Raw genomic sequence first — 14,952 nt, forward strand, 5'->3', positions numbered from 1 at the left:
TGGCTCTAGAACAGGAGAACATGGGTTCTAATCCTGGTTCTGCCACTTAGTATCTATCTGTGTGACCTTTGGCAACTCACTTAACCTCTCTCAGCCTCAGTTTCCTTATCTGGGTAAGGAGGTAATTGAATTATATGGCCACTTGGGGCCCTGTCTGCTTTAAATCTATGATCCTAAATACTTTTTTCTCCCTCTAAAACCACTGAAGCAACCACATGTGTAATTTAGATAGAGCTGTGCAGTTGTATTTATTATTTCTTTGCTTTCTTTTGATTCTTTCCCTAGAAAAGAATGGGGACTTTACTAAATTCTGGAGTCACTCCTCCCTTTCTGGAGTCTTCTCTCCCTCCCCTCCTTCAAAGATAAAGGCCATAGACCTGTATGCTCTACCGGAGACTGTCATTTCTTAGGACCTTCTAAGTTTGGGATGTTTGTATGTACAAACTAGGCAGCAAGGCCCTAGGATTCTGTACCCTCTCTCTTCTTGGGCACACTATAAATCCACTACAGAACATTTCAAATTAGTCCCCTCCAATTTCTGGTTGGATTGACATTTTGTTCAGACTCAAGAGGCATCTTCAACTTCCTCATGCCGTTTGCAATTAGCTGAGATGCACCAAGGGAAGACGGGAACCACAAGATCAGAAACACTTAGGTTCACAGTGGTATTGATCAGACTGAACAGGGGAGAAGCCAGAGACTGCAGCCTGTGCCTTACAAGTCCCCAAATAAACACTCCCTGGAAACATTTCAACCACCTGGCCCCTTCAGGCAAAAAAATCATACCGACAAAAAATCCGGGTTAACTCCTGGAAACAAGTTGTTAATTCAAATCAGGTCCAGTGTTTTCATGCACATAAAGAGGGTCTAAGGTCTTTTTATGGGAAATTTACTTCTTCACAGGCTGTGGATAAGAATTGGCAAATGTTTCTTCTGCTAATTTAGCAACCAGCTTTTCATGAGTGTAATCAAGAAAGATGGGCTGGGATGTTGGAGATTTGAATGTTCCTTTTCACTGATGGTTATTAAGTTTGGCTTTAAAGACATGAGAAGTAAAAAGAAATGAAAGGAGGAAGGAAAGTCAGAAATTAGAATTGCAATACTGTAGACAGATTTATCTTCATTGAGTAACTACAGCAAGGGCAGAATCACTTTCATGTTACATTTACACTATACAGAGGAATCCTATTACAGTAGAAAAGATTTTGGGTTTACTATTACTATTACCAAAGAATAATAATAATAAAGCTAATAGTTACATATCAACTTTGTTTAACAAAGCACTATTAATGGACTATCTCATTTGATCCTCAGGATAAACACACAGGTATTATTATTATTATGCAGGTAAGGACATATATTTTATAGGTGAGGAAATACATTTTACAAGTGAGGAAATAAAGATTAAAAATTTCAGTCGAAGAATGTCAGTATAAATCCTGGCTCTACAACATAAGTAGATAATTCACCTCATTTCTCTGAGAAGACCTAAGTATCTTTATCATTGTGGCCACCCATACATTATAATTACCAGACCAGTGCCTGGGGTGTTCCTAAGTATGGAACCCCTAGCAACATAATACAGTCTTAACCCTCATATGGGGGGTACCCACACCTCTTTACTAGGTTTTCTTGCTCACTCCCACCTGATTTCACATTAGCAGCTCTATGAGTCCAGAAAAAGACCGCAATAACATAGTCACACTCAAATTTTCTCCCTCCTTATCTTGATCTCCTGCCTTTCCTGGATTTCTTCAAGTCTCAGCTAAAACCTCAACTTCTATAAGAAGCCTTTTCTGATTCCCCCATAATATTGATGTTTTCCCCTCTGACCTCATATCTAATTTATCTAAATTTATTTGTTTGGACATAGTTGTTTGGATGTTGTCTACCCTGGGACGCTAAGCTTGGAATCAAGAAGACTCATTTTCCTGAATTCAAATATGGCCTCAGATGCTTACCAGCTGTGTGACCTTGGGCAAGTCACTTAACCCTGTTTGCCTCTGTTTCCTCATCTATAAAATGAGCTGAATGAACACTTTCCAGCAGGACAAATCCTTTCCTCTTCTATATGCAAATATAACTTTACAAGTGTGTTTAAAAAAAAAAGGATGTTGATAAAGCATCACCTCTTAATCTGAATAACAGTTGCAAAGCTACAAGTTCAAAACTCATCAGAATGGCTACCTCTGCCAGTCAGTCAATAAACATTTATTAAGCACCTACTATGAGCTAAGCCCTGGGAATAAAAAAAGTGACAAAATACATTTCCTGCCCTCAAGGAGCTCAAAATCTAGACAACTATTCACTCACCCAGATTGTATGTTGCCCAATCATAATGGAACTCAAAGCAAACAGTTCAAGTGACTCTCTGAGTAATGCCAACAAACCAACCTAGCCAGCCTCTTCCCATACAGAAAAGCAGCTACAATACGTGTCTTTTAATTTATTCCCCTCTGTTTCTATGGAGTTTAGGGAAGGAGTGAGAGTGAGAGGGGGGAAGAGAGAGAGGGAAAGAGAGAGAGTTCTAAGAGGCTTCACATCTCAGAAGCTCGAGAGGAGCACTAGAGCACAGCATCTGGAGCTCAAGTTCTCATCCAGTGAGGTTGAACTTTCTTTGCTCAGAGTTGCATTTCCACCCCCTGCTGTTCCTTCACTCTTTACTTGCCAGGTTCTTCTTTCTTCAACTTCAGCCTCTGATGCTCCCTTTCAATAGCTTAAACCAAGACCTCCTCATTCCCATTTTATAGATGAGTAAACTGAGGCTGAGAGGTTAAGTGACTTGCTCAGGGTCACACAGCCAGCAAGTGTCTGAGTTGGTCTTCCTGACTCCAAGTTAATCTATCTACCCACTGTACCACCTAGCTAGCTTTATTTTCTACACTACCTAGATCATCCATGGACCAAATTGCCCTCTTCTCCATTCTGATTCTTGGTTCCTTCACCCTTTAATCCTATGCCCAGTCCCACTGGTAGTGCCATTGTTGTCATCCTTTGAACACTGGAATCCTTTGCAATGTCTCCCTGTGCCCCATCCCAGAAAATCAACAATTTTTTAAAATGTCTCTTTGGAAACTGGACATCACTGCAAAATGTTTGCTCTCTACAGCTGCTTTCTCTCACCTCCTGCCTTTTACTTCCCAGTGAATAGCAGCAGGCACATCGTCAGGAAGTTCCGAGGACACCTACGAACAAAGATAGAATCAGGGGAAGGGACCATCCCCGTCCGGTGTCACAACGCTGTCCAGACATGGGATGGTGTGTTGCTGGGAGAGCAGCTTGTCACGATGTCATGCACAGACAAGATTGCCAGGTAAGGGCCAAAAGTTTCATTCTGAAATGAGGATAAAAGGAATGAGAAAGATCTAGTAGATAGATATTCCAGACCTCATGCGGCCAAAAGAAAGGGAGCCTTCAGAAAGGAGCTAGAAAAAGAGAAGAGTGTGAAGAGAGGGAGTAAGACCTGAATTGCTTCACAAATTTTGTCCAGATCTAGCTCTAATCCTCAGTGACATTGCAGCATTTTCTATCTCAGAACAAATTTATTACCCATATACTAACCATGTATTTGGCATACCTGTAATTTCCCAAACTGTATGTCAGATATAACATCAGATCCACAAGAACATAGATTCTAAATTTTCATTGGAAAGTACCATTGACTATAAGGAAAAATGATATAATCTACCTGCCGGTACGTGTCTGACCCAGATCTATCAAGAATTAATAAGACAACCGAAAGAAAATAAATTGAAGCACTGATTTCTATATCAAAGTGGGAGAGAAGGGGGTAAAACCCTAGGAAGAGATGTACAGTTATCAAATAGCTTTTCTTTGCAGAGAAAAAAGGAAGAAAAGATATTATTCCTGATAATATTTTCATGTATTCATAAAGGGATGAGAGGAGGGTAAAATTCAAAACAATTTTGAGTTCAACCGAAATTCTTTAACTGCTCGAGGATACCACAGGGTTTCTAAATCAAGTCTCTAGTTCCCTAGAAAAATGAAACAAATTAGTGGTTTAGAATTGAAATTTTGCAGTCTCTGTGGTTTTAAACATCAATAGATAGTAAATTAAATAGAGGCTACAGAACCAGCCTTATATTTGTTGTTGATAGGCCTGTCAATAGTAATATTGTCTCAATGAACTCAGGTTCTCTCTTTTTAAGAAAATCTACTTGTATAATAAAATTCTGCACATCAATAGCTCCTTCTCAGAAGTTTCTGAACTTTTAAGGAGAAAAAAGAAACAATAGATCCATTTCTCTGGGGAAAAGAGACATTTCTAGATTTTTTAAAAGTGAACCTTTATGGGGCAGCTACTTGGTGCAGTGGATAGAGCACTGGCCCTGGAGTCAGGAGTACCTGAGTTCAAATCCGGCCTCAGACACTTAACACTTACTAGCTGTGTGACCCTGGGCAAGTCACTTAACCCCAATTGCCTCACTAAAAAAAAAAAAAAAAAAAGTGAACCTTTAACCTTAAGAGCTTAGGAAATTCAAAAGAACTTAGTAAGTTGGAATGTTCTGTCTGGCATTGTGGCAAAGATTAAAATAAAGATTCTATTTCAGTTCAGCCAGTCAGATTTTACCCAGTAATTAAACTCTGAAATACTTAAGGAAATTTGAAATCTATGCATTGAGTCATCAAAAAGCATTTATTAAGGACCTACTAGGTGCCAGGTACTAAGCTAAGGGCTAGGAATACAAGAAAGACAAAAAACTGCCTACCTTTAAGGAGCATACATATAACTATCTCCATAGTATAAGTAAATCTATTCCTAGTATAATGGCCCTGCAAAAGACTGCAGGGAAGAGGAGATGTGTTTCTGAAAGTTTAGTTTATCAACTAGGAATTTAACCTTAACTAACGTCTTACATACATCCTTCACTGGGTCATAGTCCCAATTTGATCATTTCTATTTTATCATATACCTCTTTTCTCTGTTTCTTTCTTGTTTTCTTCTTTAGTTCTGTCCTTTTCCCCTCTTCCCCAACCCATTCTTTATCCAGAAGGCCTTATATTTCCTTGCTAATTCATAGTCCTAAAGGGTTTTGGGGGGTTTTTTTGTTTGTTTCATTTTTGAAAAGAATTTTCTTGGTTAGTACCACACTCCTTTTCAAATGGGTCATTGTCTTCATGAACGTGGCTATCTCCTTTATGGATGTATCCATAGTCTATCGGCTATACCTACTCCCCTCATGACTTTCTTCCCAACCCCACAAGTGAACAGCCCCCAAAATCAATTTCCTGCTGCCTGCCTACTCAAGGCTCCTCAGATTTACCTCGATGTCTTAAACTGATGTTTCTGAAATTTGATGGTTTGTGCTGTTACTGCCTATTTCTGTAAGCAAACTCCTAGACTGCAGGAAAACTGTGTAACTTAGTGAGTCTAGAGCACAGTACAAGATGCACTGTAGAACCTTGGCAAATAACAATTGATTATGAAAAAACAATGCTACTGATATTGGAAAGCTATATGGTCCAGATTGGGCAATAGTGAGACCACATCACATCAAATGGCATAACCATGACTGCAGAAACCCAGACCCTTAAACACAGAATCAGATCATTAAATTAAACAAAGCACTTATTTTAGAATGGATCTATGTTTGCCATCCTTCAGCTGCAAAATGTGATATTTGAATGATTTAAGATCTTTAGCATTTTGTAGCATTCATCATTTGTGAGATGGCTTCACTAAAAAAAAAACAATAAAATATTTAGTTGTTTTCTATCCAATTCTATAGATCAAAAAAATGAACCTCAGATCTATGGTAATTTAGATTGAGCAAAGGACATTTCATCTAAAAATTAGGGGAAAAAAACATTCTGCCCAGGAACAGAAGATGGAGGGATGGTAATCCCTCTCTCAATAAGCAGGACCAAAAAATGGCAATCCCACTGTTAATAAGCATGACAAAAAAAGAAGCAGCTCATGAGCAAAATCCAATGATCCTCATGTAACCAGAGGCCACATATGATGCCACAAGGACAGGGTGAGGCAAGAAGATGGGAACATTCTCATGGGAAAGTTCCCATCTTCTTATCCACTTGAGATTTTGCACTTTGAACACTTCCATAATATTTAATAAACTCTACTTACAACACTGACTCTATACAGAGCAAGATGCTAGCTATCATAAGATAAAGATGCTTTTCACTCAAGGAATCCAGCTTAAGAGCTTATAACATTTCTTTCTATTCCTCATAATGTTCACTTATTATTTACCCATAATAGTCATCCAGTTTAACAAATATTTATCAAGCATTTACGAGGTCCCCACCATTTTGCTAGGCACTGATGATAAAAAGACAACAAAAATGAAACTTTCCTCCCCTTCAAAAAGTTCACATTCCCTTGGGGAGTATTCAATAAGTATTCGTGGATTAAAGAATGAACAAATAGATAAATACAACCTACTTTCATGAAGCATCATTGTGAGAACAATTGAAAAGCAAAATATAAATGAATGCACAATGGTAGAGTACAGATTGAATACCTAAGGGAATACACCACCTCCCAGGCTCCCCTACATTTGGTTACTGGAAAGAGTGAGGAAATTTGTCCTTAAAGTTCCCTAAGTCTGAACTTTTCTTTTTACTGCTACTGGGATTGAGAATAGTATGTTCTAAATTTTTTGGATATGACCAATGAGGGAATCTATTTTGTTTGACTGTGCATGTTTGTAATGAGGGTTTTCTTTTACTTTTTGTTGTTGTTGAATTTGGGGGAGAGAATATGTGAAGATATGAAAAGAAGTGTTTAGTAATTGAAAACATAATAAAATTCAATTTGTAAAAAGAGAGGGAATATATTTATTACTTTCAGGCAGTGCTTAAATTGAAGCCCTGAAACCTAAGATGTCATCAGGACCCTAGGCATCCTAAAAGAGATGCTTATCATCAAGTTTCACACTGTGACCATCTTTCCAAGGGAATCAATCTTATTCAACAAGCTGTTTGCGAGACATTTTCATCTATATTTATAAATTTCTAACTGCCTCTATTATGAGATGGAGTCCCAATTTGAGCAAATGCTAAAGAAAAGAAAGAGTGGTAAAGCTGAATTGTTCCATCATCTATGTCACATACTTCTTATTTATTTAAATGACAATCAATTAGCACAATCATATCTTTAATTAGAGATAATGTGTCCATGAGATGAATACCATTTGTAATCCTCTTTGCTAATTCCCTCTCATATTATTTAAAAATAAACTGGAATCCATTACAAGGGCTTATTTACTAACTAGGTGTAGGAGCGAGATCTGGATGACTCTGACTCCCCACCACTCCCTTCAAAATACTCATCAAAAGCTAAAACACATAAGGAACCAGTATTTTTTTTTCAATCTATAGAACCTGAAAAGTCATATAAATAAGAATACAGCAGGTGCTGTTCTGGGAGCAGAATGTCATAAATAACAACTGACAATTCTGAGGCATAATAGGAAGCTTTGGTAACAAACAAAATGTTGGGTTTATAGCACAATAAACATTAGGTTAAGAGTTCAACGGATATTGGAAATGTAAATAAATGGATGAATCTTTTGATGCAATGGATCATTAGACAATTAGATAAACACTGACAGAGAGGGAGATAAATATTTTAGAAAACCCCTCGATGTTCTGTCAGTTAAAAAATCAGTTCCCCTTTTTTGTCTCCTGAGAGGTGTTTCAATATACTTCCTTTTACAAGCTTCATAGTTGAAAGTCTCTTGAAGTCCCATCTTAACTGTTGCTACATCAATGGGAAGACCATGTGTTAGAGGATGAAGGTGATGGATTTAGCTGATTGAGACCATAATCTAAGTGTCCCTCATCTTTTCCTGGGGTTCAGATATTAGAGACGGGGGAGAGATGGAGGTGAGATCTCTCCAATGATCAGATCACAAGTTGGCCTTTGCTTGTAGCTTGAAATATTCTTGTGCTCTCTTTTGAGTCAGAACAGGGCACTTTCACAGGATCAAGACTTGGAGCTATGAGGAACCTTTCATAGCATTGCATTCAATGACTCTGGTTTCTAATTTGTTTTTAATGTTTTAATTTTTTAATTTTAATTATTTTTTTGTTTAAAAAAGAAATTTATTTTACATGCATTTACAAGTATCTGTCCTTTCCAATGTCCACCCCACACCGAGTCAAAAAGAAAAACAAAACCCTTATCATAAATATAGTCCAGAAAAACAAATTCTCACACTGTCCATGCCTGAAAATGTATGTCTCTCTCTGCATACTAAGTCCAGAACCTCTTTTACAGGAGGAAAGGGGATTCAGTCTTCTGAACTTGTTTATAACTGCCTTAATCAGAGATCTGAAGTCTCAAAGTTATTTTTCTCTATGATATTGTCATTATATAAACTGTCTTCATTATTCTGCTCACTTTGCTCTATATCTATTCATAGAGGCCTTACCAGTTTCCTCAGGAAATGTCCATTTCAAGATTTCTTATGGTATAATAATTTCATTTTATAAGTGAAGAAACTGAGACATAGCAAGGTAAAGTGACTGGCCCATGGTCACAAGAAGGGAAGAGAGAAAAAGTACACTGTTTCCTATTTCCCTTTCCTTCATTTTACAGATGAAGACACTGAGGTTGAGAGAGGTTAAAAGAGATCCATTTTTACTTTTTTTATCCAGTGCAGCTAGGTGACACAGTAAATAGAGTACCAGGCCTGGAGTCAGGAAGTATCAAGTTGAAATGTAGCATTTTGGTATTTTGTGTAGATGCTACCTAACAGTTGATGAATCCCCGCCCCCTTTTTGAATTGGCTGATTTTTTTAGCAAATAAACTGACTCTTTTGATCATTTGTATACATTGCCCCTTTGAGCACTGAGCCCAGAGTCAAGAAGACCTGCATTCAAATCTGGCCTCAGACACTTGCTACCTCTGTGACCCTGTGCAAGTTACTTAACCTCTGTCTGCCTCAATGTCCTCATATGTAAAATGGAGGTGATAATATCACCTACCTCTCAGGGTTGTGGAGATAAAATGAGAATGATATTTATAAAGCACTTGGCAAACATTAAATGATAGTTATTGTCATTATATGCTTATGATTATTAAAAGGGAATGTTTGACATTTCCTTAACCCCACTATGATGAGACTCTCAAAGCTGCTTTTCAAACAACTCTTGATTAGGGTGACCTAAATCCCTAAGACAGAAAACACTCAATTCTTAAGTCTACTGCAAAATTGACAGTTAATTTTGAAAGCATTCGTGTGTTGCATTTACCCAAATCTGCAAAACAGGTATGTTCATAGCCTCTTTACCAGCAATGAATAACAGTCATGGGAGAGGGGGGGTTGTTGTTGTGGTTGTTGTTTTTGTTGTTGTTGAGTTATGTCCAACTCCTTGTGGCCCCATTTTGGGTTTTCTTGACAAAGATCCTGGAGTGGTTTGTCATTTCCTTCTCCGCCTTATTTTATAGATGAGGAAACTGAGGCAAAGAAGCATAAGGGACTTGTCCAGAATCACACAGCTAGGAATTGTCCAACACCGGATTTGAACTCAAGAAGATGAATCTTCCTGACTTCAGCCCTAGTACTCTATCCACTGTATCACCTAGCTGCCCCCCAAAACAGTCATATGATTTGTACCCAAGCCTGATTCAATCAATGTTATCTGGTTAAGACTATATAAGATACAAAAAATGTTATGACCATTCTCAAAGCTGTTGAAGAAATGGAGTCTAAATGTCACCAGTTGAGTCTACGGCTCTATGAATATAGCAGAGTCAGACAAAAAGTTTTGGTTAGATAGCACCACTATCCACTTCACTAAGACATTCTGGTCAGCACTAGCCACCCGGACAGTTCTAACTCTCTGCTCCCTGGGCCAAGTATTCAGGCTGCAGTAAATCTGGCTGTCTTTCTATTGTGCTGATCTCCTTTAGACATGATCAGAGTCTAGTTAAACCTCTGAATTTTAATGAGCCAGTCTGGCCTCTCTCTAACCAACCAATACCACAGCCTGCTGGAAGCCTAGGGAAAAACTGAGTTTTATTTGTCTCTGAAACTCAGAAGTTGAATGACACTTAACAGTCTAAATCTTCTGGAACTAATGTTCCTTTAGATATGGTTTCTAATTTTAAGTACCTGAGCTTGATTATTGATCAAAACGTGTCTCTAAATGAGCAGATTAAAACTTTATGAAAATGAAAAGCTTTACAAAAAGATAGCTTTTTTCTCTAGAGAAAACAGTAACGTCTGGTTTCAAAGCTTAGACTTCAGACTGGGAAGAATGCAAAATTCTTCTTCTGATTATGGAGATTCACTGCTCAATATTCCCCCAAAGTGAATTTCTCATTTTTCCCCTTTCAGAGAAAAAAAAAACCCTGACATTCTGTCTACCTGTTTTATTCACAGTTTTAACAGAGATGTGTTATATGCTATCTTGTTTTAAAAGTCAGACTCTTGAAGTAAGAAGAGAGTATCATTTGTGACTCTAGGCTTAAAATAGAGGTCCTAGTTAAACAACTGTCATTGTCAAGGACTTAAACCAAAACTTGTACAACACCAGGGAAAATAAGTTCTTCTTTTTTACTTGTTCTTCTAGCCCAGACAGCAGAGCTCATTGGGTTCTTTGGTTCCTCAGTTCACTGCAACATCCAAAGGATGTAGCAGCTTTGACAGTAAAAGAAAGTGGCAAGTGACCAAATCAGGCCCTCTGATTCCAAAGCCAAAGCTTTTTTGTTGGGTTTTTTAAAATAATATTTTTTCCCCAATTTAATGTTGCCAGGGCTCTTTCTACTGTTCTGCAAGGACCTATACATCTATTCATGTTTGTTGAAAGTCCATTATAGTATAGGGTGCTCCACCAAAAACCATGAGAGAAACAAAAAGATAAGGTTTCTGCCTTCATGAGTCTTGTAATATCATTTGAGAGGTAGGATTTACTATTTAATTCTACCCAACAAAAATTTAATAAGCATCTACTATATTCAAGGCACTGGTGATATGAGACAAAAATTCATTTAGCCCTACCTTCAAGAAGATTACATTCTCCTAGCAGGACACAATGTGTACATGAGAAATTATAGTACCAAGAAAGGTGGAGAGGAAGAGAGAAGCACACTAACAACTGGGGAAATCAAGGAAGGCATCACAGAGAAAATGGCACCATGTCAGGTCTTGAAGACAAATGTTGATTTGGAAGTAGAGATGAGGAAAAACCACATTTCAGGCATGAGAAATCTCTTCTATGAATGTTGAGAGGCAGAAAATGGAGTATCAGGTTTAAGCTCATTTGGGAGATATATAAAATTAGGCTAGAAAATTAGTTGAGTCAGATTGTGGATGGCCATAAACACCAGGCAAAGGAGCTCATATTTTATTCCATAGGCAATGGGAGCCATAGGAGATTTTCAAGCAGGGTTGTGATGTGGTCATACCTATGCCTTAGAGTATTTTGGCATCTATATAAAGTGTGACAGGGTCACGCAAAGGAATAAAAGTTTTACAGCATAACAATGAAGAACCAGTTGAGATTAGACAACATTAAGTTGTTATGGCTCCCACTGGTATGGTGTTATAACTTCCTCTGTTAGTATTTATTTGGTCTGGAGTATGAGCAGAAAAGGTAGCTGGTGAAGGGTCATCTGGGGTTGAAGATTTGAAAGGTGTGAATGGCAATAGTACAAGAGAGAAAAAGAAGTCAAGAGTAGAGAAAGTATGTTGTTGAACAGCTTGACTACAGGGTCAAGGTTATGAAGAAAGGAAAGTAAACCATAACAAATGTGCTAGATCGGGAGAATTAGAGGGTGAAGTCAGTCCAAAGGATCAGTTTAGGAGGAACAAAGCAAAGGGAGAGATGGAAAGAAAGGTAATGGTGATCAAAGAGGACAGTCTTGCTATCCAAAGTCTCAGAGGCATCATGGTTGTGGGTAATAGTGGGTTTTCATGTTGTCTGTCCCTGTGGGTGACAAATAGGGTGAGACTGTAGGTTATAGAAATTGAGGAGGTTGGTGACCTGAAAAGTCAGAGTAATTGAGGGAATATCAGTGAATATACTGGTCTCCAAGTATGAGGATAGAATTTAGGCTACAGATCAATAAGCTATGAACCAGATACTGGACTCCTTGAAAAAGAAGAGAAAGGGACCCAGTAGCAGGTTGGTCATAGTAATGAAGACTTGAAGTAGATTATATAGATCCTAGCTTCTTAAACTCTGGGTTGTGACCCCATATGGAGTCATATAACTGAATGTAGAGAGTTGTGAAAAATTTGGCAACAGTAAAAAGTTACATATACCTATTTTATATACCTATATACCCAGGGTCATGTAAAAATTTCTCAGGTGAAAAGGGGTCATGAGTGGATAAAGTTTATGAAGCCATGATATAGGGCCAGCTAGATGACACAGTGGATGAAGCACCAGCCCTGGATTCAGGAGAACCTGAGTTCAAATCCTGCCTCAGACACTTGACACTTACTAGCTGTGTGATCCTGGGAAAATTACTTAACCCCCATTGCCCTGTCCAAACAAACAAACAAAAAAGAAGCCATGCTATAGATGAACTAAGGGATATCTAAGAAGAGGTTGTTGAATGATGGTAGCCAAGGGATGTTCTGGAAGTGGCAATGGTAAACAAGATAGAGGACATGGGAGAAAGAGCAACAAGCATTCAGCACAGTGCCTGGTGATACAATGTATTCTAAAAGGAATACATTTTCCTGAGTAGAAGATGAAGGCTGTATGTAGAAAGGAATAAATGGAGTTTTGTTTAATGACTTAACAAGGACTCTAAAGGGTGGGAAAGGAGAAACAGAAGTAGAGAGGTACTGGGCTGAGCTAGATGGGGATGAGACTACAGGAAGAAGGAGGAAAGTTAATTTAGACTCAGGAGATGGTCAGTGCTGAATCACTGGGATTAGGGAAGGGGAAAGTGTGGTTTTGCTTATTCTAACTGAGTTGGTTGGAGAATCTACCTTTGGGGATCCCATAACGATGGAGGGCAGCCTTTATATGGTGTGTTCTCTCTCTCTAAATAATGAGAAGTTTAGAGAAGGGAGTAGCAAGGAATTCAGGAAAGGGAGTTGGGTTCCTAAGGCCTGAAATGTGCTCCCATTAACCTGCCCAATAGTTAAATCCCCAGGCATCAGGGAATAAAGGACACCCAGAAGCTATTTCATCTATGGATCACGCAGTCAAGCATGGTGTCTGAGGCCCTAGCCTTCTGGGGTTGTCTAAGGGCCCAGTAAGAGCAGCATTAAACCTTTCCAGGTCACATCAAGACAACAAGAATTTATTAAGCACCTCTTATGCACCAGGCATGTGCTAGACACTGGGGATACAAAGAAAGGCAAATAAAGTCCCTGATCTCAGGGAGCTTATAGTCTGATGGAGGAGGGGACAACCTACAAACGAATATGTACAAATGAGATCTATACAGTATAAATTGGAAATAATCAAGAGAGGCAAGGCACCTACATTCTAAGAAAGCAGGAATGGCTTCTTGTAGAAGGTGATATTTTAACTGGGTCTTGAAGGAAGCCAAGGAATTCTGAAGGCATAAATGAGGATGCAGAGAATTCCAGGAACATTGCCTATGAAAAAGCCTGGAGTTGGGAGATGGGGTGTCTTATTTGAGGAACACCAAAGAGGTTGATGTCAGTGGTTCACTGAATGGGAAGACAAAAGAGAAGAATCAGAGGTAGAAAGACTGAAAAGATGGCAAGGGGCCAAGTTGTGAAGGGATTTAAAAACCAGATAATTTTCAATTTGATCCTAAAGATAATTGGGAGGTACATGAATTTATTGACTAGGAGACACCTGTGCTTTAGAAAGATTAATTTGCTAGCTGAGTAGAGGAAAGACTGGATGGAGTAAAGACATGAAGCTGTCAAGTCCTAGCTCTAATCAAAGTCTCAGGCCCTGGGTGAGGGAACTCTAGGCCTTTGCTTGAGATCACAGGCTTTCTAGCTCCAGCTATGATCATGAGCAAATGTCAAGAGATACTAATTCTTTGTCTGAAAGCTTAGTCATTCTAGCTCCAGGAAAGGTAGAGGGGACAAGTGGGGTAGCACTTCACCTTTGCTTTGATGTCCCTGTCTCACCAGCTCCAGCCACAGTGACTGAAGCCCAACAGTGGAGTGAGTGATAGAAGGTTTTTGCTTGAGGTTCCCAGGCTTTCTAGATCTAGGCATTTTCATTTTAACATGGAGTTTAAGTTCAATAACAGTTCAAGAGACGTTGCAAGACAGTCTGTGATTAAATGCTAAATTAATGATGCAGACATTAAGTACCATGATTTCTAAGGAATAAGACATCCCTATAGGAAGATTTTTAAAAATAAAATGTTGGGTCACTGAGTCACATAACAGCAAGGGGCAGTGTGGTACAAATCAAAGGGTACTACTGGACTTAGAGTCAGGAAGACATGGTTTCAAACCTTGCCTCTAACATGTACTGACTATGGTGTCTGGGCAGGTCACTTAACATCTGAGTGTACCCGTTAAGCCCAAGTGAATTGCCCAGTGTCACACAGCTAGCTAAATCTTAGATGTATTTGTTCCAGAACTCTACTTCTTTACCATATTTTTGAAAAGCATGCCCCCTGATGAGCAAATACTAATAAACTTGACCTGTAAGAAGAAGTCCTTCCAAGAGTCAAAGTTGGAGTCCAACATATCATTGGAATTAAGGTTTGTCTCCTAGCGTCAGAAATTCATGATGGAAGAGTCTCCTCATCTTTCACTAGTTATATTATGTGTGCTGAAAAAATTATATATTTTAATGGAAACTACCATAAAGATTCATAACAGGGGCAGCTAGGTGGCACAGTGGATAAAACAATGGCCCTGGATTCAGGAGAACCTGAGTTCAAATCCAGCCTTAGACACTTGACACTTACTAGCTGTGTGACCCTGGGCAAGTCGCTTAACCCTCATTGCCCTGAAAAAAAAGACCAAAAAAAAAAAGATTCACAACAAATCCAGAGAACT

At 38.7% G+C, this 14,952-nt stretch overlaps 1 protein-coding gene across 1 annotated transcript in view; it reads left to right on the forward strand.

The window, feature by feature from the left end:
- ADARB2 (adenosine deaminase RNA specific B2 (inactive)) overlaps window positions 1-14,952 on the forward strand; it is a 682,058-nt gene that overhangs the window by 642,793 nt on the left and 24,313 nt on the right. The window contains 1 exon segment of the mRNA XM_043968556.1: window positions 3,145-3,313. Coding sequence (XP_043824491.1) covers window positions 3,145-3,313 — 169 coding nt within the window.

The sequence above is a fragment of the Dromiciops gliroides genome, chromosome 5 (assembly GCF_019393635.1).
Source record: "Dromiciops gliroides isolate mDroGli1 chromosome 5, mDroGli1.pri, whole genome shotgun sequence".
In the NCBI taxonomy this organism is placed as follows: Eukaryota; Metazoa; Chordata; class Mammalia; order Microbiotheria; family Microbiotheriidae; genus Dromiciops; species Dromiciops gliroides.